The sequence below is a fragment of the Toxorhynchites rutilus genome, chromosome 3 (genome assembly GCF_029784135.1).
Source record: "Toxorhynchites rutilus septentrionalis strain SRP chromosome 3, ASM2978413v1, whole genome shotgun sequence".
In the NCBI taxonomy this organism is placed as follows: Eukaryota; Metazoa; Arthropoda; class Insecta; order Diptera; family Culicidae; genus Toxorhynchites; species Toxorhynchites rutilus.
The window spans coordinates 131,234,317-131,262,207 of record NC_073746.1 but is presented as its reverse complement, the minus strand read 5'-3'; the positions used below and the strand labels follow the sequence as shown (position 1 = coordinate 131,262,207).

General features: G+C 39.8%; 4 protein-coding genes across 6 annotated transcripts; 2 read left to right on the top strand and 2 right to left on the bottom strand.

The window, feature by feature from the left end:
• Window positions 1-10,000: 10,000 nt before the first annotated feature.
• Window positions 10,001-12,709, bottom strand: LOC129776877 (protein phosphatase methylesterase 1). Of its 3 annotated transcripts, none has more exons than XM_055782785.1 (7): window positions 12,315-12,709; window positions 12,059-12,217; window positions 11,799-11,991; window positions 11,604-11,713; window positions 11,002-11,313; window positions 10,618-10,937; window positions 10,007-10,562 (listed from the first exon to the last, which is right to left on the bottom strand). In XM_055782785.1, exons 2-7 carry the CDS (start codon window positions 12,133-12,135, stop codon window positions 10,411-10,413), a joined length of 1,164 nt encoding a protein of 387 aa, XP_055638760.1. In that variant the 5' UTR covers window positions 12,136-12,217; window positions 12,315-12,709; the 3' UTR covers window positions 10,007-10,410. The 3 variants fall into 3 exon arrangements, with proteins under 3 accessions (XP_055638761.1, XP_055638760.1, XP_055638759.1); XM_055782784.1 differs by having other exon boundaries at window positions 12,305-12,321; XM_055782786.1 differs by lacking the exon at window positions 12,315-12,709 and having other exon boundaries at window positions 10,001-10,562; window positions 10,618-10,934; window positions 12,059-12,298.
• Window positions 12,710-18,432: 5,723 nt separating this feature from the next.
• LOC129773493 (uncharacterized) lies at window positions 18,433-22,053 on the top strand. The gene has a single exon (XM_055777103.1). The coding sequence runs from the start codon at window positions 18,433-18,435 to the stop codon at window positions 22,051-22,053; it is 3,621 nt and encodes a 1,206-aa protein (XP_055633078.1).
• Window positions 22,054-22,339: 286 nt separating this feature from the next.
• LOC129778268 (uncharacterized) lies at window positions 22,340-24,868 on the bottom strand. The gene is made up of 3 exons (XM_055785064.1): window positions 24,718-24,868; window positions 24,065-24,613; window positions 22,340-23,997 (listed from the first exon to the last, which is right to left on the bottom strand). The coding sequence occupies exons 2-3, from the start codon at window positions 24,611-24,613 to the stop codon at window positions 22,894-22,896; spliced, it is 1,653 nt and encodes a 550-aa protein (XP_055641039.1). The 5' UTR covers window positions 24,718-24,868; the 3' UTR covers window positions 22,340-22,893.
• A 357-nt stretch (window positions 24,869-25,225) lies between these two features.
• On the top strand, window positions 25,226-27,496 carry LOC129778185 (uncharacterized). The gene is made up of 2 exons (XM_055784928.1): window positions 25,226-25,770; window positions 25,838-27,496. The coding sequence occupies exons 1-2, from the start codon at window positions 25,246-25,248 to the stop codon at window positions 26,939-26,941; spliced, it is 1,629 nt and encodes a 542-aa protein (XP_055640903.1). The 5' UTR covers window positions 25,226-25,245; the 3' UTR covers window positions 26,942-27,496.
• Window positions 27,497-27,891: the final 395 nt, after the last annotated feature.

Here is a 27,891-nt window from a genome sequence, read left to right as displayed (position 1 = left end):
ACATATTTTCAAAGCGCCGATGTAGTCTTAGTCGATTTATGGAATGGAACGCGTCCTCTGTAAATTCTCCAAACGATGACGGGAAATGTTTTGTATTGCGCTGACAACAACAGTTAATTTGAGATACTGTAGCTGGATGAAGTACAGTTAAAAAGCTTTCGAACTGTTGCCTACTTCATTTTTTGAATATGTGATTTGCGGAGACGAAAGAAATCATTTTTTTTTATTTTTATATTCATTTGTTCACAAAAAAAACATGTTTTTCTCTTGAATTGTTTTTATCATTAAAAAACACCAAATATAAAATAAGAGTAATTTAAAATTGAATATAGGCACAATGCAATTGTTTCCTTTTTTTGCAATTACAATGTATGGAAGAATGTCCACGTGGACAACAGGGGAGGGGTATAGTTAATGTCCACGCTTGTTCACGGAGGAGGAGGGGGTAGTCTAAAAGCGTACTTTTTCTGTCCAAGTGGTATGTGGACAGCCCCCTAGAATTTCTGAGGGACCACTGTGTGTCAGTGCAACCAAATGAAAATATGATAGAATAAAGACACCTCTAAATCCGACAATTGCTTCCTCGAGTTCTGCTCTTATCAACACATCCGGCGATCCTTTTTTTGGTATAGATAGAAGAAGATATACGAGTGCGTTTCATCACATTAAAATCCATTTCCAGTTTCGAACAAAGATCAATTTCGCTAACGCAAACATCAAATGGACTAACAGCATTTTTATTTTCAGAAAGTTATGAAAGTTGTGATGTTGAGGAATAATGTCTCTCTCTCTCTCTCTCTTTGTACTGAACCGTTTCATTCTTGAATTTTTATAATGTTTGTTTCTCGCCGGTTGTATTTTCGTAGTACATTTATTTTTATTATGCGGCCGGCGATGCCATGTCTAACATGTGTTTGTGACCCCTCTGAAAAAAAGGATGAACACCAGTGGTCTAAAGGATAAAAATCCAGGGAATAAAAGCGGAACTGGAGATCTGGGAGAGCATTCCGTCTACAGTGACCAGAAATCTCGCCTCGTCGCTCGCAGGTAGTGCTTTACGCCAAGCTGGCCATACCAAATATCACGCCTGGTATCAAATTTCCACGCCTGAATTGAAGATTTTATGTTTGTTTTTTAACTTGCCTATACTCGGGCGTAGGTCTGACAGACCGAAAATCAATGAAATGGCTGAATAAAATGACTATTAGAACTTAATGGAGTTAAAGAAAAAAATATTTTCTGGAGTTCATTCCTTTTCTTTAAATGAATACCAATAACGCCTAAAAATACACAATAGTCAATATTACAGTATTACAGTTATTTCGATTTTTTTTATAGAAAAAAATGTTTTTTTGGCATTTGGTCGTTTTTTCGCCTGAAAAAACGATTTCTGATTCGATTTTTGACAAAAAAATTTTTTTAAGATAACTGTAAATCTCGACGTGTCATGCAATTTCGAGACATTTGGCATCAATTTTTTTTTTTTGAAAACCGTGATTTTCGGTGATTTTTCGTTTTCCAAAAAAATCTCAAATTTTATCGTCTGCGACATCAGTAAATGAAGATCGATTGAGCTAATATTTCACATAATGTATATTATCGTCCAAATCAACATTTCGTAGCAAGTTCCGAATGAAAAATCGAGATAACTATTTTCATTGGCAACCATACTTTTCGTTTCGTACTCCGAATAAAAAGCCCCAGAGTGCCGATTTTTGACGAAAAAAAATCGAGATGACACTAGATCTCGACGTTTCATGCAATTTCAAGACATTTGGCATCGACATTTTTTTTTCGAAAACCCCGATTTCCTTTAGAGCCCTCGCACACTGCAGACTTTTTTTCAGCCGATAGTTTGGTCGGGTTGGGCACACCCAGGGTTGCCAATAATTTTTTTGAAAAAACTGGAAGATTGCTATTAAAAAAACTGGATCCTGTAAAACCTTTTTATTTTAAGAAGACCCGCTTTGATTTATCTAAATTGATTTTATTTACCCATTTCAATGCTTGAGAAATAGAATTTTTTTATGCTTCGTGTAATGTTTATACAGGGTGGGCCATTTAAAGTGGAAGCATCTGGCAACCACATAACTTTTGACAGAGATGTCAGATTAACAAATGTCATACCGCGTTGGAAGCGTCATTTCAGTACAATTTTAACCAAGGAACAATACACACCTAAACAACGCGCTGAAATTGTTCAGCTGTACATTCAAAATAACTTCTCAATTGTGTTAACTAAACGTGCGTGGAAAAATAAAAATAAAGTTAAAACATCGCCTGGAGACAACACTATACGTCGATTATATGCCAAATTTATATCGTCTGGTAGTGTTGGTAATGCCAGTCATCTGTCCAGACAACGACCAAGACGTTTCGACGAGAATATTGATGCCGTTCGAGCCAGTGTTGCAGAGACTCCATCGACATCAGGTCGCCATCGTTCGCAAGAGTTAGGCATCGCTCGAACCACTCTCCGACGCATAATTCGTGTTGATTTGAAAATGTTTCCGTATAAAATTCAACAGGACGGCGCTACATGCCATACAGCGGCTGCCACGACCAAATTATTGCGCGAAATGTTCCCCGGAATATTAATATCGAAAAACGGCGATTATGACTGGCCACCGAGATCACCTGATTTGACGCCTCCTGACTTTTTTTTATGGGGATATTTAAAATCCAAGGTATACACTGGTAAACCAAGGACCCTGGCTGCGCTGAAAGACAATATCCGAGAAGAAATTGCTGCCATATCGGCCGAAACATTAGGCAAAGTGATGGAAAATGCCGAAAAAAGGGCACATTTTGCGGTCAAGGCCAGAGGCGGTCATTTACGAGATATCATAATCAAAAAGTAGTTAGAACAAATCTCCTTGGAACAAAATAAATGAATTTCAAAAAAAAAAATTTAAAATTCCACTTCTTTACTTTGCTATTGAAAAAACAAATCCTTCCACTTTAAATGGCCCGCCCTGTATGTAGTTCATAAAACTGTAACTGTGATTACGGTGAAACAATATTTGAGGGATGGTTTTATTTGGGAAAAACTTGAAGAGTTTCGTTTTTATCGCTTCATAAAATCCATAAAATCGCTGATAGAAGAGCGTAGCAAAACTGCGTATAGTTCGATACCTCAAAAAGGCACGGATCAGCATGAGATTCGAGGTAAAATACAAAAACAAATACCATAAACAACTTCTCATAATGTTATTTCAGTACTCAAATAACCACAAACAACGTTGCTCAATTATTACTTTGGTATTGAAATTATCAAATTTTGGTATTGAGAAGCTATTTCTCTCATTTTTTTTTTTTGGTATTATTCATTGCTCATTTACATCACATATTAAACTTGTACAAACCAAATTTTGGTATCAATATCAAGATGAGGGATCCTTTTATATTTCCTCTAGCTCGAGAAAGTACTTTTGAAAAAATATGCACAGTATGCTTTCTTGCAAAATATACACTATGGTTCACATTCATTTATGCATTATGCATTGTACGCATTAGCTATTTAGGGGAGTTTGTTTGCATTAATTAAATTAATTATATTAAGAACTGAAATTCCTTTGAGTGACTATGAGAAATATCCATTTGTTGTAAACGGAAGCAAGGTTACTTGGGTTTTATATTCATATCAATTAAAGTCAATGGAGACCATTTACTCTAAGACCTTCTGAGCTGTTTTGAGAATGTTTTGGAGGATCTATAACATCTGATGTTTATATAAACTCAGAGCCTGCATAGCACGCGGACACCATGAAGTATTTTGGGTAAGTTTTCTTTCTATGAACATTGTACCAGTCGCGAATGGAATGGTAGATCAATTGGTCTGAACTTCAGAATGAGTTGGAATATCCGATATTTATATAAATTGATAAAATTGATTGGTAAAACACCGACTGATTGAACAAAATGGAAAGAACCGAAATACAACCTCGCCTGTCGCAGAAAAAAAAGATCGATCGAAGGTCGAATGATAAATGTAAGAAAATAAAATTACATAAGGGATAGGAAGAGTGAGAGACAGATAATATTTATCATTGTAAATTTATTTTACATAAAATGGATCAAACTAGGGCACACATATGAAAAACTGGATAAAACTGGACAATATTCCAAAAAACTGGAAGATTTTAGGGTTCAACTGGATGACTGCCTCCCAATCTATGGTGGGATAGCATATGTTCCAAGCTTTATGTAGAAAAATCGAATGCATTTAAAGCTTTTCAGGAACCCCTGACGTATTTGGACCTTGAAAATCAATTTAAAAACTTGATCAAAGGGAAAAAACGTGCTTATTGCCGAAATTTCGTGGGAGGTTTGTCACGAGAAACGTCAATGAAAAAATTATGGAAAGTGACTCGAAACATGAGAAATCGCTCTTCAACGAATGAAAGCGAAGAATATTCACATCGATGGATTTTGAATTTTGCACGGAAGGTTTGTCCTGATTCCGCTCCTGTGCAAAAAATTGTTCGAGATATACCACAAGATAGGTGCGATCTTGATTCCGAGATTCTCTCTTACTCTCCTTTCATGTAACAATTGTGCTCCGGGATCGGATAGAATTAAGTTCAACTTGCTGAAAAATCTCCCTGATGTGGCGAAACATCGCTTGTTGAACTTATTCAATCGGTTTCTGGAGCATAATATTGTTCCAGATGATTGGAGACAAGTACGAGTTATAGCTATTCAAAAGCCCGGAAAACCCGCGTCCGACTTCAATTCGTACCGCCCAATAGCAATGCTGTCTTGTATACGGAAATTGTTGGAGAAAATGATCTTGTTTCGCCTTGATCGATGGGTTGAAACGAATGGCCTACTCTCAGATACACAATATGGGTTCCGCAGGGGCAAGGGGACGAATGATTGTCTTGCGTTGCTTTCTTCAGAAATTCAAATGGCTTACGCCGAAAAAAAACAAATGGCTTCAGTATTCTTGGACATAAAGGGGGCCTTTGATTCTGTTTCAATAGAGGTTTTGTCAGACAAATTACACTCTCGGGGTCTGCCGCCTCTATTGAATAATATGTTATATAACTTGCTTTGTGAGAAACATTTGAACTTTTCTCACGGAGATTCGGCAGTAAGTCGGGTCTCTTACATGGGACTCCCCCAGGGCTCATGTTTAAGCCCCCTTTTGTACAACTTCTATGTAAGCGACATCGACAATTGCCTTACACAAAATTGCAGCCTAAGACAACTTGCAGATGATGGAGTGGTGTCTGTCGTAGGATCAAACGAATCCGACCTGCAAGGACCCTTACAAGATACTTTGAACAATTTTTCAACCTGGGCCATTGGGCTAGGGATCGAATTCTCCACGGAGAAAACAGAGATGGTTGTTTTTTCTAGGAAGCATAGACCAGCAAAACCAAAGCTTCAACTTTTGGGTAAACCGATCACTCATGCTATGTCATTCAAGTATCTTGGGGTCTGGTTCGACTCCAAATGTACTTGGGGGGCCCATATTAGGTATCTGAGTAAAAAATGTCAACAAAGAATAAACTTTCTCCGTACAATTACCGGCACCTGGTGGGGAGCCCATCCCGAAGATCTTATTATGTTGTATCGAACAACTATTCTCTCAGTGATGGAGTATGGCAATTTCTGTTTTCAATCAGCTGCCAAAAACACACCTCATTAAACTCGAGCGAATTCAGTATTTTTGTTTCCGTATTGCGTTGGGATGTATGCCCTCAACGCATACCATGAGCCTTGGCCTTGGCATGAGTTTTGGCAGGCTTACTCCCACTAAAAGATCGCTTCAATTTATTATCTCTTCGGTTCCTCATCCGGTGTAAGGTTATGAATCCATTGGTGATCGGAAATTTTGAGCAATTGCGAGCTAAATTTTCATTCTGGATTCATGAATTCATATCATGAATTCACCTCTATGCAGGTTGTTCCTTCTTCGTATATTCCCAACCGTGTTTGTTTTCCTGACTACATCAATTCCTCTGTACATTTCGATCTGTTCATGAAGGAGAAAATCCATGAAAATCCAGATTATCTTAGATTGGGGTTTGTTCCTACAATCTTCAATGCAAAGTATGGGCGTATCAATTGTGATAATATATACTTTACTGATGGGTCCTCTATGAATGAGTCCACAGGATTTGGAGTGTTCAACGTATTTTTTAGCACCTCACACAGTCTTCAGAATCCTTGCTCGGTATATATTGCTGAATTGGCAGCGATATACTGGGCGCTGGACAGCGTCGCCTCACGACCTATTGAACACTATTACATTGTAACGGATAGTCTTAGCTCTGTCGAAGCTATCCGTTCAGTGAGGCCGGAAAAGCACTCGCCGTACTTCCTTGAGAGAATACGAGAAATTTTGAGTGCTTTATCCAGACGCTGTTATGTCATTACCTTTGTCTGGGTCCCTTCACATTGCTCAATTCCGGGTAATGAGAGGGCTGACTCATTGGCAAAGGTAGGTGCAATTGAAGGCGATATTTATCAGCGTCAAATCGCTTTCAATGAATTTTATTCTTTAGTTCGCAAAAATACCATCGCTAACTGGCAACGCAAGTGGAATGAAGATGAATTGGGCCGGTGGTTTCACTCGATTATCCCTAAGGTTAGCCTCAAACCGTGGTTCAAAAGTCTATACTTGAGTCGGGACTTTATCCGCACCTTCTCCCGACTCATGTCCAATCACTGTTCGTTAGATGCACTACTCTTTCGTTTCAATCTTGCCAGCAGCAATCTCTGCGTTTGTGGCCAAGGTTATCACGACATCGAGCACATTGTTTGGTCGTGCGAGGTGTATCTGGTCGCCAGATCGAATTTAGAAAACTCCCTTCGGGCCCGAGGAAGACAGCCCAATGTGCCGGTGAGAGATGTGTTGGCTCGGTTAGACCTTGATTCTTCTTCTTCTTCTTATATGGCACTAACGTTCCTAGAGGAACTCCGCCGTCTCAACGTAGCATTACTTGCGTCATTTTCATTAGTACTTAGTTGAGATTTCTATGCCAAATAACACGCCTTGAATGCATTCTGAGTGGCAAGCTCTAGAATACGCGTGACCACAGTGCAAGTCAGAGGAAATTTCTTTGAAGAAAAATTTCCCCGACCAGAACGGGAATCGAACCCGAACCCCCGGCATGTTAGGTTTGACGCTAACCACTCGGCCACGGGAGCAGGGAGACCTTGATTACATGTCCCATATATATGTTTTCCTTAAAGCTATAGATCTTCGTGTGTGATTGTCCCTACATCCTTATACCCTCCTTTCCTTCCTTTGCGGGTAATTCGTCCCCTTGCTATAAATAGTAGAATAAGTTGAAATGTAAATAAACTATAGATATACGAATAGATTTAAGAATTGAGTGCTCATCAACATTGTTACAATTTCCTTATATCCCATCCTTCTCCTAAAAATATGTCACCCTTCTAAACTCGAGTACACCGCGAGTAATCGGTTTTCCACCTTACTAACCATAGATGTAAGAAAATTGTTTCTATATATATATATAGTTTTAAAAATATATTTAAGAATTCGGCTCCTTTAAACTTAAGTAACTGAGCCTGTAAAAATAAACGAATTAAAAAAAAAAAAAAACTGGATGACTGGATCGAGAAAAAAAAACTGGAAGAATCCAGTTTAAACTGGAACATTGGCAACGCTGGGCACACCGAGCCAACCAAACAGTCGGGTTGGTCGAGAGTACACACACTAGCCAACTGTCGGTCGAATATTCTCTAAAGACTGTATTTAATTTGTGTTTGACGACGGAGAAGAGAACGGTGGAGGAATATAAAAAAGAGATTCCGAGAGCATTGGGTGCATCCCTTTCTCAGTGATTCGCACGGCACCTATGTCGGATGCCAAAATTGAGAGAGAAGAGAGAGCGAATTGAGAGCAAATTGAACAATCGACCGATAAACAATCGTCGTGTGTGCGGAGGACGATGCTAACCAGTACTGATTTAACTAGAGATGGGCAAAACAGTTCACTTTGATGAACGGTTCACTCATTAACCGTTCATCTAAGTGAATCAGTTCTTTTGAACCGTTCTTTCGCTCATTCGTTCAGCGGTATTAATAACAACATAGAATGTTAGCAGGAACCCAACATCAATAGACAGCTATTAATTGATATCGTTGGATTGGACAGTGTACGTATGGGATTTATATTTTTGAAATTTAGTGGAGAAAGATAAGCTGCTTCTTTAAAAGTCGCAAACTGTATGTGAAAATATGTTTATCGATCGACAAAAGTTTATGTAATAATGTTTATGTAATAATATGCAATTTTTCAAATTCTCTTTTTGGACAACACACAGGTTCCATGTAAGATCATATTTTATAATTTTCATTCAGGCAAAAAAATCAGCAGCAATTTTCACTAACAATCAATTATACAAACAATCACGATAACACGTACACGCAATAGGCCAAACAATGAATTGAAAGCAACGAAAAAACTTTTTTCTCAACATGCCCTCACTATAATATTTTATGTTTACCTAATCCATGAATCGCCCCAGCTTCCCCCAGATTTTTCCGGATAATCAGAAAGTATATGATTGTTACGCGGAATTGAAAAAATACATGAAATTGAAAATATATAGTTTTGCTTTTAAAACTACGAAAATCTAATTTAATTTTCAACCCAAAATTGAGTATACATTAACAAAATAAACCATGAGTTACATGCATTTTGCTCATAAATGACAAATCGTTTTATTTTCCTTACAAGCGTTCTCGTTATATTTATCCATTCCGTCCAGCGCAAATCAGTTCAGCTGCACTAGTTTGTTCGCAAACAGTTCGGCCGCAAACACTTCGTTCTCAAACAGTTCGTTCCCAAACAGTTCACTCTCAATCAGTTCTTTGCCATACAGTTCACTCGCAAACAGTTCGTTCACAAACAGTTCACTCTCCAAAAGTTCACTCTCAAACAGTTCACTCGCAAACCGTTCTTACGAAATCAGTTCGTTCACAAACAGTTCACTCGCAAACCGTTTTTACGGAATCAGTTCGTTCCATTCGTTCACAAACCGTTCGCTCGCAGTTCGTGGGGAGAACTACCGTTCTTTGAAAAAGAACGACCGCTCGTTCACTCTTTTCAGCGAACTAGTTCTTTCGTACCGTTCGTGAACGGTTTGCCCATCTCTAGATTTAACCCTTTCACGTACAATATCGAGTCTCACTCGATATGAAATGATTGTGCCAAAACGTACAATATCGAGTCATTCTCGGGGTGCGCTTTCTATTACAAGGCACTAAGACACTCAGCAGAGTAGTGAAATTACTCGATGCGTGACCCATCGAAGCATTTGCATTTGGTCCGCTCTTTTGAGAATCAAATCGTAAGGGAAGGGGTTAACGGACGACCGATAGCTGGCGGACAGGTTAGTTTGAATGCAATCGGGAAGCCTATCGAACTTTTTTATCGGCCGGTACTGAATCGGTATAGTGTGCGCATCAGACTAATCTATTGGCCAACGAAAGTCCGCAGTCTGCGAGGGCTCTTACTCCCCCCTTGGGTTGGCATTAAGATGGCGATGAGAATGCTATTCAGCGTTGTTTCAAACACTTAGGAATCGATTGTCGTTCGAGGGAAAGAACTTTTAGAACAACCTGATACATGGTGTTTTTTCAGAAGCATTGAAGGCAACTAAAATAAATCGAAAATAAATGCCCATGACTTCGGGTTCATTCGGAGAATAATTATTTGCCATTTTCATTTGAACATAGTTCCTGACATGCGTTCTCGGTTGGTCAGAGAAGGCTCAATTGGAAAAAAATCGTTTCTATGGAAAATCATTGGACTGTGCTAAGATATTTTGCTAATGAATAATTTATTATTTTTCTAGAGACTTCTGAATAGAATTTATAAGAAGTCACACATCGGGACAAATGATGTACCTCATTCTATCAATCAACAATTATGTGGTGAACTTCGATGCTACTTCCATCGCAAAAATCAGACAATAATTCAAAAATATGTTTTTCAATATGAGATAGTTGAATGATGAATCATTTATTTTTACATTGTTTGCAAATAAATAAGTTTCTTTACATTTATATGACAACTATCAGCTGAAAATCGCTCATGGAAATGGCAATCTCAATACAGGTCGGACTCGATTATATAAATATAATCGCAATTTCACTTTCAACTTTAATTTTCGAATCCAATACATATTCACAAAAAAGCTATTTTTCTATTAATGTTTGACATTCATACATTAATGAAAGAATTGTTTTCTTGAGATTCGATTAAGTATAGGATTTGAAAATAATTGTTGAAAAAAAATGGTCGCCTATACATAATCGAGTCCGACCTGTATTACATCAGAGCAAAATAGCCATTTCCCGAAGCGCCCTCCATTCGGAACGGAACAGCCGATCAGTTCGTTGCGTTCATTGTCGGACAGAGATTCAACACGCTGGCATATGCATCGAGAATTGACCAGCAGGTTCGGCAAATTTATTTCTTAGTAAGTACGTCCCGATCACCTCTGCCACTTCGTGCGGACGATCTTCGTGCACTGCATGGCCACAGCGTGCGAGAACCTGTAGTTGAAATTTGCCTGAAACATCGAACATTTTAGCTAGTTTTTGTGTGAACATATAGATTTCACTTACCCTGCATCTGACCGACCGTGAGGGCACGATCCAAATTGTCGATTCCAGCCAGAAGTAATAGTTTAGGAACTCTTACGTCAAGAAACTTCTGACTGAGCCCTTGGAACCAACCTTCCCAATACTTCTCCGATTTCGATAAATCAATACGCCAAGTGTACTTTTTAATGCTACTCGATGGCGTCGGAAGAGTTGTGGGAACAGCGGGAGATTGCAGCTCGGCATCCTCAGCGATAGCGTTCGGATTACTGAATCGGAATCTTTCCTCTGTGGGTTCTTCTGGCAGTGGCAGTTCATTTGTTGACAGCTTGCCTGTTTCACTACTGCAAAACAGATTACGTCAGTTAAAGTAGAATTGATCAACGGACAACTCTTTTGGATACCTACTTTATTATCTGTCCTGGCATTGAAATACGTGCCGATTCAATGTTTCGAATTTGTCCGCTCCGAACACTCCATTCGATGGCATGCTGGATGCTTTTAAACGTTTTCGGTCGAGAACGTAAAAAACTTTGCATGCTGGCCAATGCTTCCAACGCTGTTCCTTCTACCACGTCAATTACAACGATACCGATGAGGGCATCCACGATGTTCAAGTTAGCAACATGAACACAAATGGCTCCTCCCATTGAGTGACCGATCAGAATCACTGGAGGAGAACGTTCGCCATACATTATTTGCAGAATGTCACCAACGTCTCTAAAGGTATTGAAGAACAAATTTACTGTAGGCTTCAACATGAACAATTACACCACTGTTATAGTCAGCAGTTATACATTCATATTTCTTCTTATTTTTGCAAGTATTCTGTGTAAAACTTAACAAAAGAATGAATAATGTTCAATCATTCACAATTACTTGTTGATGGGTTGCTATTACACTTCAACTAATATATCCAACATAAATATATGTAGCATTCAACAATTAAAGTGTTGTGTATTATATAGATATATACTGTAGTTATATCGGCTTCACGCCAATATACTTACTGTGCTAAGGTCTCTGCAGACAGGTCGTCCTCATTCTCGGTATAGGTATCACCATGTCCTCTAATATCAATAGCTAAACACTGACAATGAATAATCTTTGTGATCTCCACCTAAAATACCATAATTTTATATACAATCAAGTTAAAATACACATTCATTTGCCGATTAAATTAGATCAAAATTATATTCACTCACGGTAAAGTGGGCCCAAGAAAGTGCGGAAAACCCTCCTCCGTGAAGTAGTACCAGAAGTGGTCCGGTAGAATCCGACGCATTTGACATGTACACACGAAACTTGCCTTGCTTCGTTTCGATATCGCGCATTTCACCAAAATACTCGTTCCACATTATAGGGTTGTAGTCATTCTGGCGACGGAATCCACGGTCACTAAGGTCAGAAATTCAAAACATTACCTCTGTTTATACGGGAAGACAATCTAATGCAATTGACATACGAGGGCTTCGGAAACTTGGGATTAGGACACATCGGTGGTAACTGGGACTTCATCATCGCACGCTGTAAATTAGACATGGTTCCGGAAGCAATTCAAAAACGGATACTTCAGCAGGATCCAAATAATCACAACTTTCTCGATAAAAACAATTTCACAGAGCTGGTACATGTAACGCAAACAAAAGTTAAATCAGGCATCTGGCATCAGTCAAATCGATGCTTGCTGTTCGAGTAAGGTAACGCATACTTAAAAATACGTCGGTCTGACGAAACCCGAGCGTTTAATGTGCGATTCACATAGCACGTTACGGAGAAGAACGTCTACGTTCCGTCAACGTCTCCACCAATTCACACATGCAGTCAATGCTTCCACCAGCACCGTCACGTCAAATGCCAAACGAATGATTTATTTAATTTTATTCATGGTGTCGCCACCTACAACAATTTTAAATTGCAATGCCCTCTTTCAAATCAGCATGCCTAGAATCAGTTCTAAATTTAGAAAAATTCAATGAGAATCATTGAATTCAATTATTTAAATGCTTAAACCCCGTAGTCCGACCCTTATGCAACAATAATAATAAATAGAATAATTCTTTCAACTAGTCGCGAATGATTTTCACTCCGAATGACTTAGCTCCAAAGAGATATGTTGGCATAAAAAGCACAGTAAGTTACTTATAAAGCGATATGCTGAGGCACAACTCAGTGTCGCATTGGAGTCAGTTTCGACCAGTAATTGGACATTTGCGACTGGTGGCAACTTTCAATGTGGGGCCATAATTTGGGCCCCGAACTCAATGTTTACAAAAATGTCCAACTAGAGGTAAAAATGTCTAATGAAACGTGTTGCATCACAGATCTGTTCAATTAGCTTAATGTCGATGTAGATGTAAATTACTGTGCAACCAAATCAAAACAAAAGCCGAGACACAAAGCCCAGACAAAAACCAAACGAGCCGTCCGTCTCCGTCAATTATTCTTTTCAACAAATCCTGCCGGTCGTTTTCGTTGAACGCAAGACGGGTCTATGGTACTAGGTGAGGCCGTTTCGTCACTAAGTTGGTTAGGGGAGCGGTATATGAAAACAGTACGGAAGAAAGCAGAAGGGGAATTATTTCCTTGAAGCGTGAAAGAGACAGACTGATCAGGAGCGAGCTTCGGCACTAGCGTATTGTGTTTTGTTTACAAACAAAACACAGTAGATTTCCAAGATGGCTGAAGAGTGGTTTTAGCAAGTTGGCCCACCTTAGGATATACTTCTACGCGCCTTGGTTGAACGTATGCTGACGGGACGTTACGTTGCTGGTGTATGTGAATGTTTTCATGAGAATTGCATGGTAGAATCATTGACGTATCGTGACGTGACGGGACGTGAACGTGACGTGTATGTTGTATGTGAATCGCACTTAATGCGGATCAATTATAAAAATCAAGGCGCCTAGAAGTATATCCTGAGGTGGGTCAACTTGCTAAAACCACTCTTCAGCCATCTTGGAAGTCTACTGTGTTTTGCTTGTAAACAAAACACAATACGCTAGTGCCGAAGCTCGCTCCTGATCAGTCTGTCTCTTTCACGCTTCAAGCAAATAATTCCCCTTCTGCTTTCTTCCGTACTGTTTTCATATACCGCTCCCCTAACCAACTTAGTGACGAAACGGCCTCACCTAGTACCATAGACCCGTCTTGATAAGAATAAATTCGTCTTGACGGCACTGACTTCTTGTTGGTTTTCAGCATGGAATAAACACACTTTAAATAAAAATTATGAATGGAAATATATTTTCCCGTACCGAATATGTATTCTATGGAATAAAGTAACACATTTTCTCGCTATTTTGGGAAAATATTTAGAAATGTATAGCCAAATGGTTAAATGAGAGTCAGAACTCCTTTTTTAATGTAAAGCCTGGTTTAGATCTCTCGTGAATGTGAACTTGAACAGGTGGTGAAATAGCGAGATGGAAAATGAGAGGTGGGAAGATTTTTAAATCTGTGACAACACAGATTTTGTTTATGTATGTTACTTTTCTTATAATTCGGAAAAAATAAGCAGATGGAATTAGTTTTTTTCCTAATTCAATGCTAGCGTTCAAAATCATAATGGCCCGACATTTTAACAGAAACTGAAATTTCAGTATTGTTGAAGTGTTCTACACTCAATTTCATTTCAATTTTAATTCTCATTACGTCGACCAAAAACGTAAACGAACGAAGTCATAGTCACACAATCTTTTGCTCCTTTGAAGGATAAACATTTGACAGTGCATGGGAAAAAAAGGTTGCATGTTTTTTCATGTAAAATGAACTTGAAAAATAAACTTAATTGACTCCGTATGACTTAAATTGAGACGAAAAGTTTTCCGTTTGCGTCTTAGTTTTAGACGACTGAAGTTTTTCAGCAAGGCGCCTCTATATATACCAGGTGAAACAATCATATGAAATGCACTTTCAGCCATATTGAAATTGCTGTCGGTATTGTTTACAAACAGCAACAGAACTCTGCCGGCGGCTCTCTACAAAGTGCTACGACGCTTATTGGAACGATGCCAACTATGTTCGGCTTTCGCGAATTTATGTGAAAGAAGGGATGATTTTGTAAAATTTCATTCTTATCCGGTTCATCCACTACTCTCGCATGTGTAAATGCAAAAATGGCGTATCCTAGCAATAACAAAACAAACAACCTCCGCTCCACAAACCGTAATCCCCTTCTTATTGAAGTGATGATGTTGCTTCACCTGTTATACATTTATACAAGCGCCTTGGTTTTCAGCACCCTAACTGTGAAAAAAGTAAATAAAATTGCTGACAAAAGTCAAACTTCCATGAAGTTGTTCTAAAATCCAAACATAGTAGACATTAGAATACTATTTCTGAAATCAAAAAAAAATAAACATTCCAGTTCGTGATAATAAACATTCCAGTTCGTGATTGTTTTTTTTTCATCATGCGAAAAATATGATTTGGAAATCTGCAATTATCTTCTGTATATCCTCCTTCAACGTTATTCGTTGACACATTCAATTTTGTACCATTTCAGTAACTGACTGGTATGCCTGATATGTGAACTGCCTATCTTCCTGGCTACTAACACAATCAAAGTTCAACACAACCAAAACCCGTGGATCTTCCCACCTTCTATTCTTCATCTCGGTGAAATAGTACGATCATTTCTCGCCTTACTTTTGAAAAGGTCCTATGTAACAAATGTGAACAAATCGAGTTAATGGATGCACGCTATTAGTTTTCAATAATTGAATACATTACAAAAATAATCGTTCACGTATCTATCTTCTTCATCTTTTTATCGCCGATACAAAAAATATCCAATGTACAGATTAGGATTTTAAGCACTCGGCTGTTACTTCGGACGCCACTTTCCTCCGATGCTCGAAAAGTCCGAAGTACTTCGGTCGTTTTGAGTTTTTGTTTCTTTCGGGTGTTGTTATCGATTTTAGTGCAATTCAACGAGTGATGACAATAATAATCTGTCTTTAGAACAAAATGTTGATATCTGGATCGTTGTTTAGTAGTTAGTTTCAAATTCTTATCGTGCAACGTAATATGTCCAATGTGCAAACGCGGCAGTCAAAATGTCCAATGTAACATTTTTCGCTCCGAGGCTTCAAATTTAAGCTCAAATCACGGAACAATAGTTACGATTGGTTTTTCAGAGTTATTATTGACTGCTAGTGGTGAAAATAGTGATAATGATACATACCTTTTAAGACAATTTACGGAATAATGTTCGGGTCTTCAACTCCGTTTTTCTCGAGTTGACGAAAATGTTAAATTGGCTCTTTCCAAAAACTACGCGAGACTTCACAGTGAATCATATTGAAAAATTTACACAAAGCTACAATATATTTTCTTCGTCTTTCTTCAGCCTAATTCAGCCTCCTCAAAACAGAGTAATTTTGATACTCCAACACAAATAACGAAATTCGACTTTTTTCCTATTATTAGTTAAAATGATGCAACTTAATATAATTCATGAAAGTATAAAGAGCTGGAATATAACATAAAAACGTATTTATCGATTGTGGTTTCATTGGTGTGAAAATCAGAACACCATGACTGCATGTTCGAGACAAACATATTTCGTACATTTCATGCATTTGTAGCGTGTTGCTGACATTAGCCACAGGGGTGACAATAAAGCTCGCCAATTGGGATCGAATTTGACAGAAGACAGATCAATACACGATACACCATAATCACACATTCCACACCATCTACTAGAAGACAAAGGACGACGAGTTAAAATTGAAATTGAGTTGAATATTTTATATACATTTATAATTTAAATGAAATACGAATTTATACACGAATTGGACTAAAAATTCTTGAAGCTAACACAATAAAAACGTGTTTGCTATCGAGGGTCCGACAGACAGATTTGTAGTAACAAATCTTCAAGAATTTTTATATTCTTCGAGTAAACCGATCGTAATCAGGTAACCACGAGTTTTCAGTCAGAACACGACACGAGAATGTCTTCGAAGAGAACTAATAAGGGCGCAATTCCAAAGAATGTGGCGAAACCTAACCTCGAAGCATCTCCGCGGAACTGTAATGCCTGTACAGATCCGGATTCAAGAGAAGATATGGTAGAGTGTGAAAAATGCCATAAATGGTATCACTACTCGTGTGCAGGAGTAGATGAATCCATACAGCGAAGCAGTTTCATCTGTACGCGGTGTATTCCTCGTGTTTCGATTCCACCTACCAATGTTTCTCGCAGCAGCAGGTTATCCTCGTCAAGTGCTAAGGCGGCAAGGGCTAATTTAGAGCTTCAGCGGCTGGAAGAGGAGAAAGCTCTGAAAGACAAGATGAGGAAGGAAAAGGAAACTGTGGAAGAGGAATATCTGGCAAAAAAGTTCCAAGTAATGCAGAGTCTCATAGATGACGACGTAAGTGAGAAAAGCTTCAGCAGTCGCAGGAGTGGCATCAATAAAGTGAAGCAGTGGCTAGACGTACAGCAAAATACGTCCTCGGAAGCGGTCGTCGCAGTAAATCAGATCGTTATCCCGACGTTTGCTGAAAGTGTGCCCACTACAACGAATGTCTCTCCGAAGCTTCTCATATACGCCGAAAATCAACAATCTCAGCATCAAGTAGTACGTCTCGATTCATCACAGCAACCAGTGCAGATAACATCGGAACAACAGAAGGAACCACATCAGCTAAATCAACCGACTTTGGTTCAACGGAATTCACCAGTTCTTCAACCGATTCAGATTCACCACCAGCCAACAGTTCGCCCAACAATGCTGAATCAACAGAAGCCACCAGTTCACCCGACAGTGCAGATTCAACACCAGCCACCAGTTGGTTCGACGATGCCGGATCAACAGCAGTCACCAGTTCACCCGACAGGGCAGATTCAACAGCAGCAGCCTCAACCACAGATGATTTCATCAACGCAGAATTATTACCCATCACAAGTTCGTTCTTCGGCACGGGATCACCCATCGCTATTGCCACTTCTACCAACGACATTCCATCGGTCCGGGATTTTACAGCAGAGGAAGGAAGTTCATTCACGAGCGGAACAACAACATACATTTTTAGTTGCACATCCCCCACCAACAAATAACCCAAGACCTATTATTGGTGAAGTATATCGTAAAGAGGTAGGCCCATATGAACCAGTATATGAAATTCAAAATACAGGTCAGTACACTCAATATGCCAGAGATAGTCATGTCAATGTTGGTCAACCAATGTTAACATACAATTGTCAACCATTATCTTACTCTACACCACATATCGAACTCACAAATGTACACCCGTCCTCTACTGTCAATCAAACGACTGTGCGAGACATTCGGCATAACGAGTCTCATTATCACCGTTCTGAACTGAACCGCCCTTCTGCGGTTACAGTTTCCAGCTACCAATCACCTATGGTATCGGCATCATTTGCTCCGGATGCACCATCAACGAATTTTGTTATAACTGGCCCTACGTCACAACAGCTAGCTGCTCGTCACGTAGCATCAAAGGAATTACCAAATTTCAGTGGTGATCCAACGGATTGGCCAATATTTATAACAAGTTATAATAACTCGACTCAGTTGTGCGGCTATTCCGACTCTGAGAATATTATAAGGCTACAACGCTGTCTAAAAGGCAGCGTTGTAGCCTTATAATACCCTTGAGGCAGTGAAGAGTTTTTTATTACATCCCTCAACACTGTCGCAAGTTCTGTCAACACTTTACACACTATACGGGCGGCCCGAACTTATCGCGAGTACACTAGTGACAAAAGTGAGAACTACACCATCACCAAGAGCAGACAGGCTGGAGAGTTTAGTGAATTTCGGACTTGTAGTGCAAAATCTATGCGCTTATTTAAAGGCAGTCGGAATGAACAGTTATCTTCAAAATCTTTCGTTAATGCAGGAGCTAGTAGACAAATTGCCAGCCAACGTTCGCTTGGATTGGGCACTGTACCAGCGTCAAATTTTATCACCGGATCTAAGCACATTTGGCGAATTCATGTCATCTCTGGTGGCAGCGGTAAGCAGCGTGGTGACGCCTACTGGAATGAGCGGTCAAAAGGAATCGAAAGGACATAAAGAGAAGGTGTATGTTAACGTACATGCGTTTGATAGTGCGGAGTCAAATACGCCATCAACGTCCTCCGTCAACGATTCAAGGCAACGTATAGAATGCGTAGTATGCAACAAAGCGGAACACAAACCGAAAGATTGTTTCGAATTCCGAAAGTTGGACGTTAATGCTCGCTGGAAAATAGTTCAGGGAAAACACATGTGTCGACGTTGCCTTATTCCACACGGTAGACGCCCCTGCAAATCCAATGTTTGTGGAATTGACGGCTGCGAATATCGACATCATAAGCTTCTTCATAGCACGAAACTGAACGTAAAATCAAAATCAGTTGTGCCAGCCAAAACCTCTGGCACAGTTTCGATTCATAAAGAACATGGAAATTCAACTTTATTTCGATTATTACCCGTAACTATTCACGGAGAGAAAACATCGATAGATACGTTCGCGTTCCTAGACGACGGATCTGAGTTAACGTTAATAGACGATGAGTTGGTTCGTCAGCTTGAACTTTCTGGTCCTATTGTCCCACTATGTATGCAATGGACTGGTAATGTGACGCGATCAGAAATGAATTCGAAGCTCATACAGCTTAAAATCAGCGCGCGTGGGAGTAGTAAACTGTTTCCTTTAAAGGATGTCCATACAGTAGCAGATTTAGATCTACCATCGCAAACGCTCGAATTTGACAAAATGCAAAATGCATACCCACATTTGAAAGGGATTCCGATGCAAAACTACTGCAATGCTAAACCTCGTTTGTTGATAGGCTTGAACAATGCATCATTGAACACAAGTCTGAAGGTAAGGGAAGGACGAATTGATGATCCGGTAGCAGCGAAAACTAGGCTGGGCTGGTCAGTGTATGGAAATAATAACAACCGTACGATAAGCCGAGCACAACATGTTCACGTCTGCAAACAATATTCCAGCGAAAGCCTGCATCAATTAGTGCAGAATTTCTTTTCCTTAGATGGATGTGGAACAACATCCATAACAATAATCGAGTCCGACGATGATCAACGTGCCCGAAAGATCCTCGTGCAAACAACAAAGCGTACATCAACTGGTCGTTTTGAAACCGGATTACTATGGCGATATGATGTGGTAGAATTTCCGGATAGCAGACCAATGGCCGAGCGTCGACTATATTGTTTGGAGCGTCGACTAGCAGCTGACGTTGATCTGTATAACATCGTTCGCAGTCAAATCGCAGACTATCAACGAAAGGGCTACGCCCATAAGCTGACAGAGGACGAATCAAAGAGAGTTGATCCTCGCCTCGTATTCTCGTATCCTCGTATCTGGTATCTCCCACTTGGTGTTGTTGTAAACTCTAAAAAACCAGGTAAAGTTCGCATAGTTTGGGATGCAGCTGCTAAAGTTGCTAATGTGTCCTTCAATAGCATGATGCTGACAGGTCCAGACCTTCTCTCCTCTCTGCTAGGAGTGCTATTTCGTTTTCGTCAACGTAGAATAGCGGTAGCAGCGGATATAAAAGAAATGTTTCACCAAATCCAAATTCAACAAGACGATCGCTCTTCGCAACGGTTCCTATGGAGAAATTGTCCTACACTTCCAGTGGACATTTTCGTCATGGACGTGGCCATATTCGGTTCCAAATGCTCACCTTGTAGTTCGCAATACGTGAAAAATATAAATGCCAAAGAATATGAACACAAATATCCGAGGGCATCAGCTGCCATCCAACAAAACCACTATGTGGATGACTACCTTGACAGTTTTGACACGGTAGTAGAGGCACTGCAGGTATCGAAAGAGGTGAAGACAGTTCATGCAATGGCAGGGTTTGAGATGCGCACTTGGCTGTCGAACTCCGAAGAAATAACACGAAACATCGGCGATGCAACACACGAAGATTCTAAAGAGTTTTTCATCGAGAAAGAAAATGAATGCCAACGAGTGTTAGGGATGGTATGGTGGCCAGAAGAAGATGTATTCCGATTCACCGTTATACTTCGGGACGACCTTGAGAGACTCGCAGAATCAGGAACGGTTCCAACGAAAAGAGAGCTTCTTCGATTCGTTATGAGTTTTTTCGACCCGTTAGGGTTGATAGCCATGTTTATAATACATGGTAAAACTATGCTTCAGGATGTTTGGAAATCTGGTATCGATTGGGACGATAAAATCACGCCCAATATCTACAATCGCTGGTGCCGATGGATGACGTTGTTAGAGAATTTAGCAACGATTACAATACCACGCTGCTATTTCCCAGAGTATGATCCATGTAGCTATGACAGGTTAGAGTTGCACGTATTTGCCGACGCGAGTGAAGCAGCTTACGCCTGCGTAGCCTACTTCAGAATCACCGATCGGGGACGAATTCGATGTATGTTAGTATCTTCTAAAAGTAAGGTGGCTCCTGTGAAAAGTCGCTTGCAGCGTTTAGAGCTGCAAGCAGCCGTTATCGCTACACGATTGGCCAAAACAATAGCTTCAAACCTGACCATAACAAAAAGGTACTTTTGGACCGATTCCAGTACCGTGCTTTCATGGATCAGTTCCGATCATCGTCGTTACAGCCAGTATGTTGCGTTCAGGATAGGAGAAATTCTCAGTGAGTCCAGCATAGAGGAATGGCGGTGGGTTCCAACCTCAAAGAATGTTGCGGATGAGGCCACAAAGTGGACTAATGCTAATTACAATTCATCTTCCCGTTGGTTCAATGGCCCAGAGTTTTTGTATGACGATGAGAGTCTGTGGCCAACCCAGAAAAGAAATATAGAAACTTCGGAAGAGTTACGGACGGTTCATTGTCCTCACGTCGAGGTGATTTCTGCTCTTTTTGATTTCTCTCGCTTTTCCAAATACGAAAAACTAAGACGCACTGCAGCATTCGTGCATTATTTTATCAGATGTTGCAGAAACAAGAGTATAACTTCGAATCAAGAAAATAAAAGCATTTCTAGGGAAGACTTACAAAGAGCCGAAGTCACTATATTCAGAGCAGTTCAAACAGAGTGCTATTCATCCGAGCTAGTAAAGTTGATGAAGAACATAGAGTTACCGTGGCACAAAAGGTTGTCGTTGGAAAAAAGCAGCGTCCTATACAAACTCACTCCATTTCTTGACGAACATGGGGTCATACGTTTTGAAAGTCGAATCGACAATGCAATTTACATATCATACAATGCGAGAAATCCGATTATTCTACCGAAATCACACATCGTAACGTGGTTGTTAGTGGATTCTTACCACCGAAAACTTGGTCATAGCAACAACGAAACAGTGGTGAATGAATTCCGACAAACATTCTACGTATCCAATTTGAGAGCATTAGTACGCAAAGTCTCGAGAGAATGTGTTTGGTGCCGTGTGTACAAGAGTTCGCCGAAGATTCCGAGGATGGCTCCTTTACCTGTAGCCCGTTCAACTCCATACGTAGGGTAACATGGGGTGATTTGGACATATGGGGTGATTTGGACCACCCCTTTATCTCAAAAAATACGGCTCAATTTGGATTTTTTATAACGGTATTTCCTTTTATTGTTGAACCGTACGTACCTAACGCAAAAAAACCTTGGTAAAATTTGACAGGTGGAGAGAAACGGGAAATAAACAAAACAAGCACTTTGATTGAATGAAATTAGAAGTTTTTCAATCGTGGTTTTAAGGTTTTTTCCCACTGATTATACAAACTTTTCGCGTATTGTGCAGTAGGGGAAAAGGGGGGAATTTGGGCCACCTAAGCAAATCACCTAATATCTCCAAACCAATACGGTCTAAATTAAAAACGTCACATTGTACACTGAGCTATACTTGTTTTCTCTCAATCATCAATGTTTGATAATCATATTAAGCTTTAAACTATCAAATATATAGTAAAACAAAAGTGATGTTTTTTGGACATTAAATTTTGATGAGGGGTGATTTGGTCCATCTGTGGGGTGATTTGGTCCATCAGTGGGGTGATTTGGTCATAGTTGTCGATCATATGAATAATGTTAAAAATGTGTGTGTTTCATCGAAAAAACATACTTATGTTTATGTCAAGTAATTCAGGATTCTATTTCAATGAGTAACAGTGTTCTGGAATTGATACCAGGTGTCTTGGTCAGAAGCCAGACCAGAAAAATTGCATAGAATCCATGCAATTCCTTTTTCACATTTTATGGCATTACCCAAATTTTTTTTATTTCAAAATAATTTCGAAGTTATCCGTTTATAATACCATGTTCTTTATTATTATTTAACATGACTTGGCACTCTTTCATTTCATTTCACATTGATTTACAACATACATATGGGGCATGTTACGCTTTCATTCTCTGTGCATTGATTGTGATACCATACTTTACAACTAATGCACAGCATCCACCCTAATTGGGACTGACTGAATAATGCTGCGCAATACTCGCATAAAACATCCTCTGTGACATCCGAATCCATTCCCTTCCTTTTACGATTTCTCTTCGGAACAACTTTTTTCTGGACTTTACGCATAGCTTTGATCGACTTTTGAACTTCAGCTTCTAACAAACTTTTACGATGACTTGTTGCTGTCAACTCGCAAGATTTATCAGGTATTCGCTTCCTGTCATTTGATGCAATTGCTTTCGGTAGAGGAATGATGTCTGACGGGCCAACTTCGAAAGAATCATCCGCAGCATCCACAGCTTGATCAACACCGTCGAATTGGGTTTGATCGTGGGAAGATATCGTTTCAGTTTCTGGTTGATTAGTAACTTCTGCGGGTGCAAAATCGTCCACTTCGAATATTTCCCGATTGAATGGACAGATTCCTGTAGCAGAAAAACCGTTCGCAGCTATCATTTGTGTCGCTGCACGCGGAAAAGCGATTCCGACCAAACCCGCTATGTCGTATTGTGTAACTGCTTTGCCTGGAGTTTTCTTCAAAAGTAAGCCGGTAGCATCTCCGTAGAACTTTTTGAAAGGACCCATGAAGCTTACGTCCAACGGCTGCATACGATGACTGCAATGAGGTGGAAGCACGATTACTACAACGTGCATCTTTGCAGCAGTTTCACAAAAATCGAAATTCTTGCTGTGGGAAGAATGACCGTCAAGAATCAACAGAAGAGGGCGTTCCGATGTGGGTCGTGCATGTTGCACAAAATGCTTGAACCATTCCGAAAACAATTCTGTGGTCATGTATCCAGAAGGATTACAAGCAAATGTTGTACCGTGAGGAGCACCAGTTTTCAATTGATCGTTCATTCTCATGCGGGGGAAGATTATCATTGGTGGTATGTAATGTCCCGACGCAGACATACACATTACCACTGTCGTCGACTCGCCTCTTTCCGCACTTGTTATGATGCCCACACGCTTCTGGCCTTTCTTTGCAGCTATTTTTATGCTGCTGTTTGGAACCTTGCGAACCAAAAACAGAATATTAAATTCATATTAAGAAAAATAAAATAAAATAGTTTTATACTACCGTGGAAACACTCGTTTCATCAACATTATAAATTTGTGATGGTGTGTATTGCATTACATTCAATTTGCTCTCAAGAACATCGAAAAACCGTTGGACTGATGGTTTATTGAATGCTCTAGCTCTTGCTACTGATGTTCCTTCTGGCGTTCGCATTGAAATTGTTGGATGGCGCTTCATGAATCCGATGAACCAATCTCTTCCGGCTAAGCGAGTTTTTGGATTGAACGGATGAGGAAGTCTATTTTTTTCGGCTAATTCAAATGCCATTTTCCGGATATCACGTGCCGTCAAACCATATAGCCGACTTTGCAGGTTGAGAACATGGTTGAGCATCTCCTGTTCCTGCTGGGAAGAGAAAACGGTTCTGTGTGTTTCTTCGGATGCGGCCGACGAATTTTGCACAATTCTCATCAATGTTGTTCGAGGAATTGCAAACACTCTCGATGCTTTGCGCAGAGAAAATCCGTCCTTGATGGCCTGCGTTGCCTTTTCAAGTTCCCCCTCCTTCCAACGTTGTCTGTCCATCTTTTTTTTGTATTTCCGCGGCATCTGGAATCAATTAGACCAAAAAAAGCTTTAAACTTGTAGGACCAATTCACACATCATGCGAAAATTTAAATGCAAATTATTTCATTTGTTGTTATCAAACTTACAGTTTTTCTGCATCAAATAATTCCTCTTCTGTAGACGAACCGAAATGTACTGCACAATACGCGAAAAGTTTGTATAATCAGTGGGAAAAAACCTTAAAACCACGATTGAAAAACTTCTAATTTCATTCAATCAAAGTGCTTGTTTTGTTTATTTCCCGTTTCTCTCCACCTGTCAAATTTTACCAAGGTTTTTTTGCGTTAGGTACGTACGGTTCAACAATAAAAGGAAATACCGTTATAAAAAATCCAAATTGAGCCGTATTTTTTGAGATAAAGGGGTGGTCCAAATCACCCCATATGTCCAAATCACCCCATGTTACCCTACATTTCGGTTCGTCTACAGAAGAGGAATTATTTGATGCAGAAAAACTGTAAGTTTGATAACAACAAATGAAATAATTTGCATTTAAATTTTCGCATGATGTGTGGGGTGACATGGTCACGTTTATGTGGGGTGAATTGGTCCTACAAGTTTAAAGCTTTTTTTGGTCTAATTGATTCCAGATGCCGCGGAAATACAAAAAAAAGATGGACAGACAACGTTGGAAGGAGGGGGAACTTGAAAAGGCAACGCAGGCCATCAAGGACGGATTTTCTCTGCGCAAAGCATCGAGAGTGTTTGCAATTCCTCGAACAACATTGATGAGAATTGTGCAAAATTCGTCGGCCGCATCCGAAGAAACACACAGAACCGTTTTCTCTTCCCAGCAGGAACAGGAGATGCTCAACCATGTTCTCAACCTGCAAAGTCGGCTATATGGTTTGACGGCACGTGATATCCGGAAAATGGCATTTGAATTAGCCGAAAAAAATAGACTTCCTCATCCGTTCAATCCAAAAACTCGCTTAGCCGGAAGAGATTGGTTCATCGGATTCATGAAGCGCCATCCAACAATTTCAATGCGAACGCCAGAAGGAACATCAGTAGCAAGAGCTAGAGCATTCAATAAACCATCAGTCCAACGGTTTTTCGATGTTCTTGAGAGCAAATTGAATGTAATGCAATACACACCATCACAAATTTATAATGTTGATGAAACGAGTGTTTCCACGGTAGTATAAAACTATTTTATTTTATTTTTCTTAATATGAATTTAATATTCTGTTTTTGGTTCGCAAGGTTCCAAACAGCAGCATAAAAATAGCTGCAAAGAAAGGCCAGAAGCGTGTGGGCATCATAACAAGTGCGGAAAGAGGCGAGTCGACGACAGTGGTAATGTGTATGTCTGCGTCGGGACATTACATACCACCAATGATAATCTTCCCCCGCATGAGAATGAACGATCAATTGAAAACTGGTGCTCCTCACGGTACAACATTTGCTTGTAATCCTTCTGGATACATGACCACAGAATTGTTTTCGGAATGGTTCAAGCATTTTGTGCAACATGCACGACCCACATCGGAACGCCCTCTTCTGTTGATTCTTGACGGTCATTCTTCCCACAGCAAGAATTTCGATTTTTGTGAAACTGCTGCAAAGATGCACGTTGTAGTAATCGTGCTTCCACCTCATTGCAGTCATCGTATGCAGCCGTTGGACGTAAGCTTCATGGGTCCTTTCAAAAAGTTCTACGGAGATGCTACCGGCTTACTTTTGAAGAAAACTCCAGGCAAAGCAGTTACACAATACGACATAGCGGGTTTGGTCGGAATCGCTTTTCCGCGTGCAGCGACACAAATGATAGCTGCGAACGGTTTTTCTGCTACAGGAATCTGTCCATTCAATCGGGAAATATTCGAAGTGGACGATTTTGCACCCGCAGAAGTTACTAATCAACCAGAAACTGAAACGATATCTTCCCACGATCAAACCCAATTCGACGGTGTTGATCAAGCTGTGGATGCTGCGGATGATTCTTTCGAAGTTGGCCCGTCAGACATCATTCCTCTACCGAAAGCAATTGCATCAAATGACAGGAAGCGAATACCTGATAAATCTTGCGAGTTGACAGCAACAAGTCATCGTAAAAGTTTGTTAGAAGCTGAAGTTCAAAAGTCGATCAAAGCTATGCGTAAAGTCCAGAAAAAAGTTGTTCCGAAGAGAAATCGTAAAAGGAAGGGAATGGATTCGGATGTCACAGAGGATGTTTTATGCGAGTATTGCGCAGCATTATTCAGTCAGTCCCAATTAGGGTGGATGCTGTGCATTAGTTGTAAAGTATGGTATCACAATCAATGCACAGAGAATGAAAGCGTAACATGCCCCATATGTATGTTGTAAATCAATGTGAAATGAAATGAAAGAGTGCCAAGTCATGTTAAATAATAATAAAGAACATGGTATTATAAACGGATAACTTCGAAATTATTTTGAAATAAAAAAAATTTGGGTAATGCCATAAAATGTGAAAAAGGAATTGCATGGATTCTATGCAATTTTTCTGGTCTGGCTTCTGACCAAGACACCTGGTATCAATTCCAGAACACTGTTACTCATTGAAATAGAATCCTGAATTACTTGACATAAACATAAGTATGTTTTTTCGATGAAACACACACATTTTTAACATTATTCATATGATCGACAACTATGACCAAATCACCCCACTGATGGACCAAATCACCCCACAGATGGACCAAATCACCCCTCATCAAAATTTAATGTCCAAAAAACATCACTTTTGTTTTACTATATATTTGATAGTTTAAAGCTTAATATGATTATCAAACATTGATGATTGAGAGAAAACAAGTATAGCTCAGTGTACAATGTGACGTTTTTAATTTAGACCGTATTGGTTTGGAGATATTAGGTGATTTGCTTAGGTGGCCCAAATTCCCCCCTTTTCCCCTACGTCCTTTCAGTTACGTCGGTATCGACTACTGTGGGCCATTTCTTATCCGAAGCGGTAGATCCAATGTTAAACGTTGGGTCGCTTTGTTTACGTGTCTAACCATCAGAGCGGTGCATCTTGAAGTGGTACACAGTCTCTCAGCTGAATCCTGCAAACTGGCTATTCGACGTTTCATAGCAAGAAGAGGAGCGCCACAAGAAATTTATAGTGATTGTGGGACCAATTTCCAGGCAGTAAGCAAGGAACTGATAGTAGAGATTAACGACATCAATAGACATCTTGCCAATACGTTCACCAACACAACCACTCAGTGGAACTTCAACCCACCTGCAGCCCCCCACATGGGCGGAATATGGGAACGCATGGTTCGTTCCAT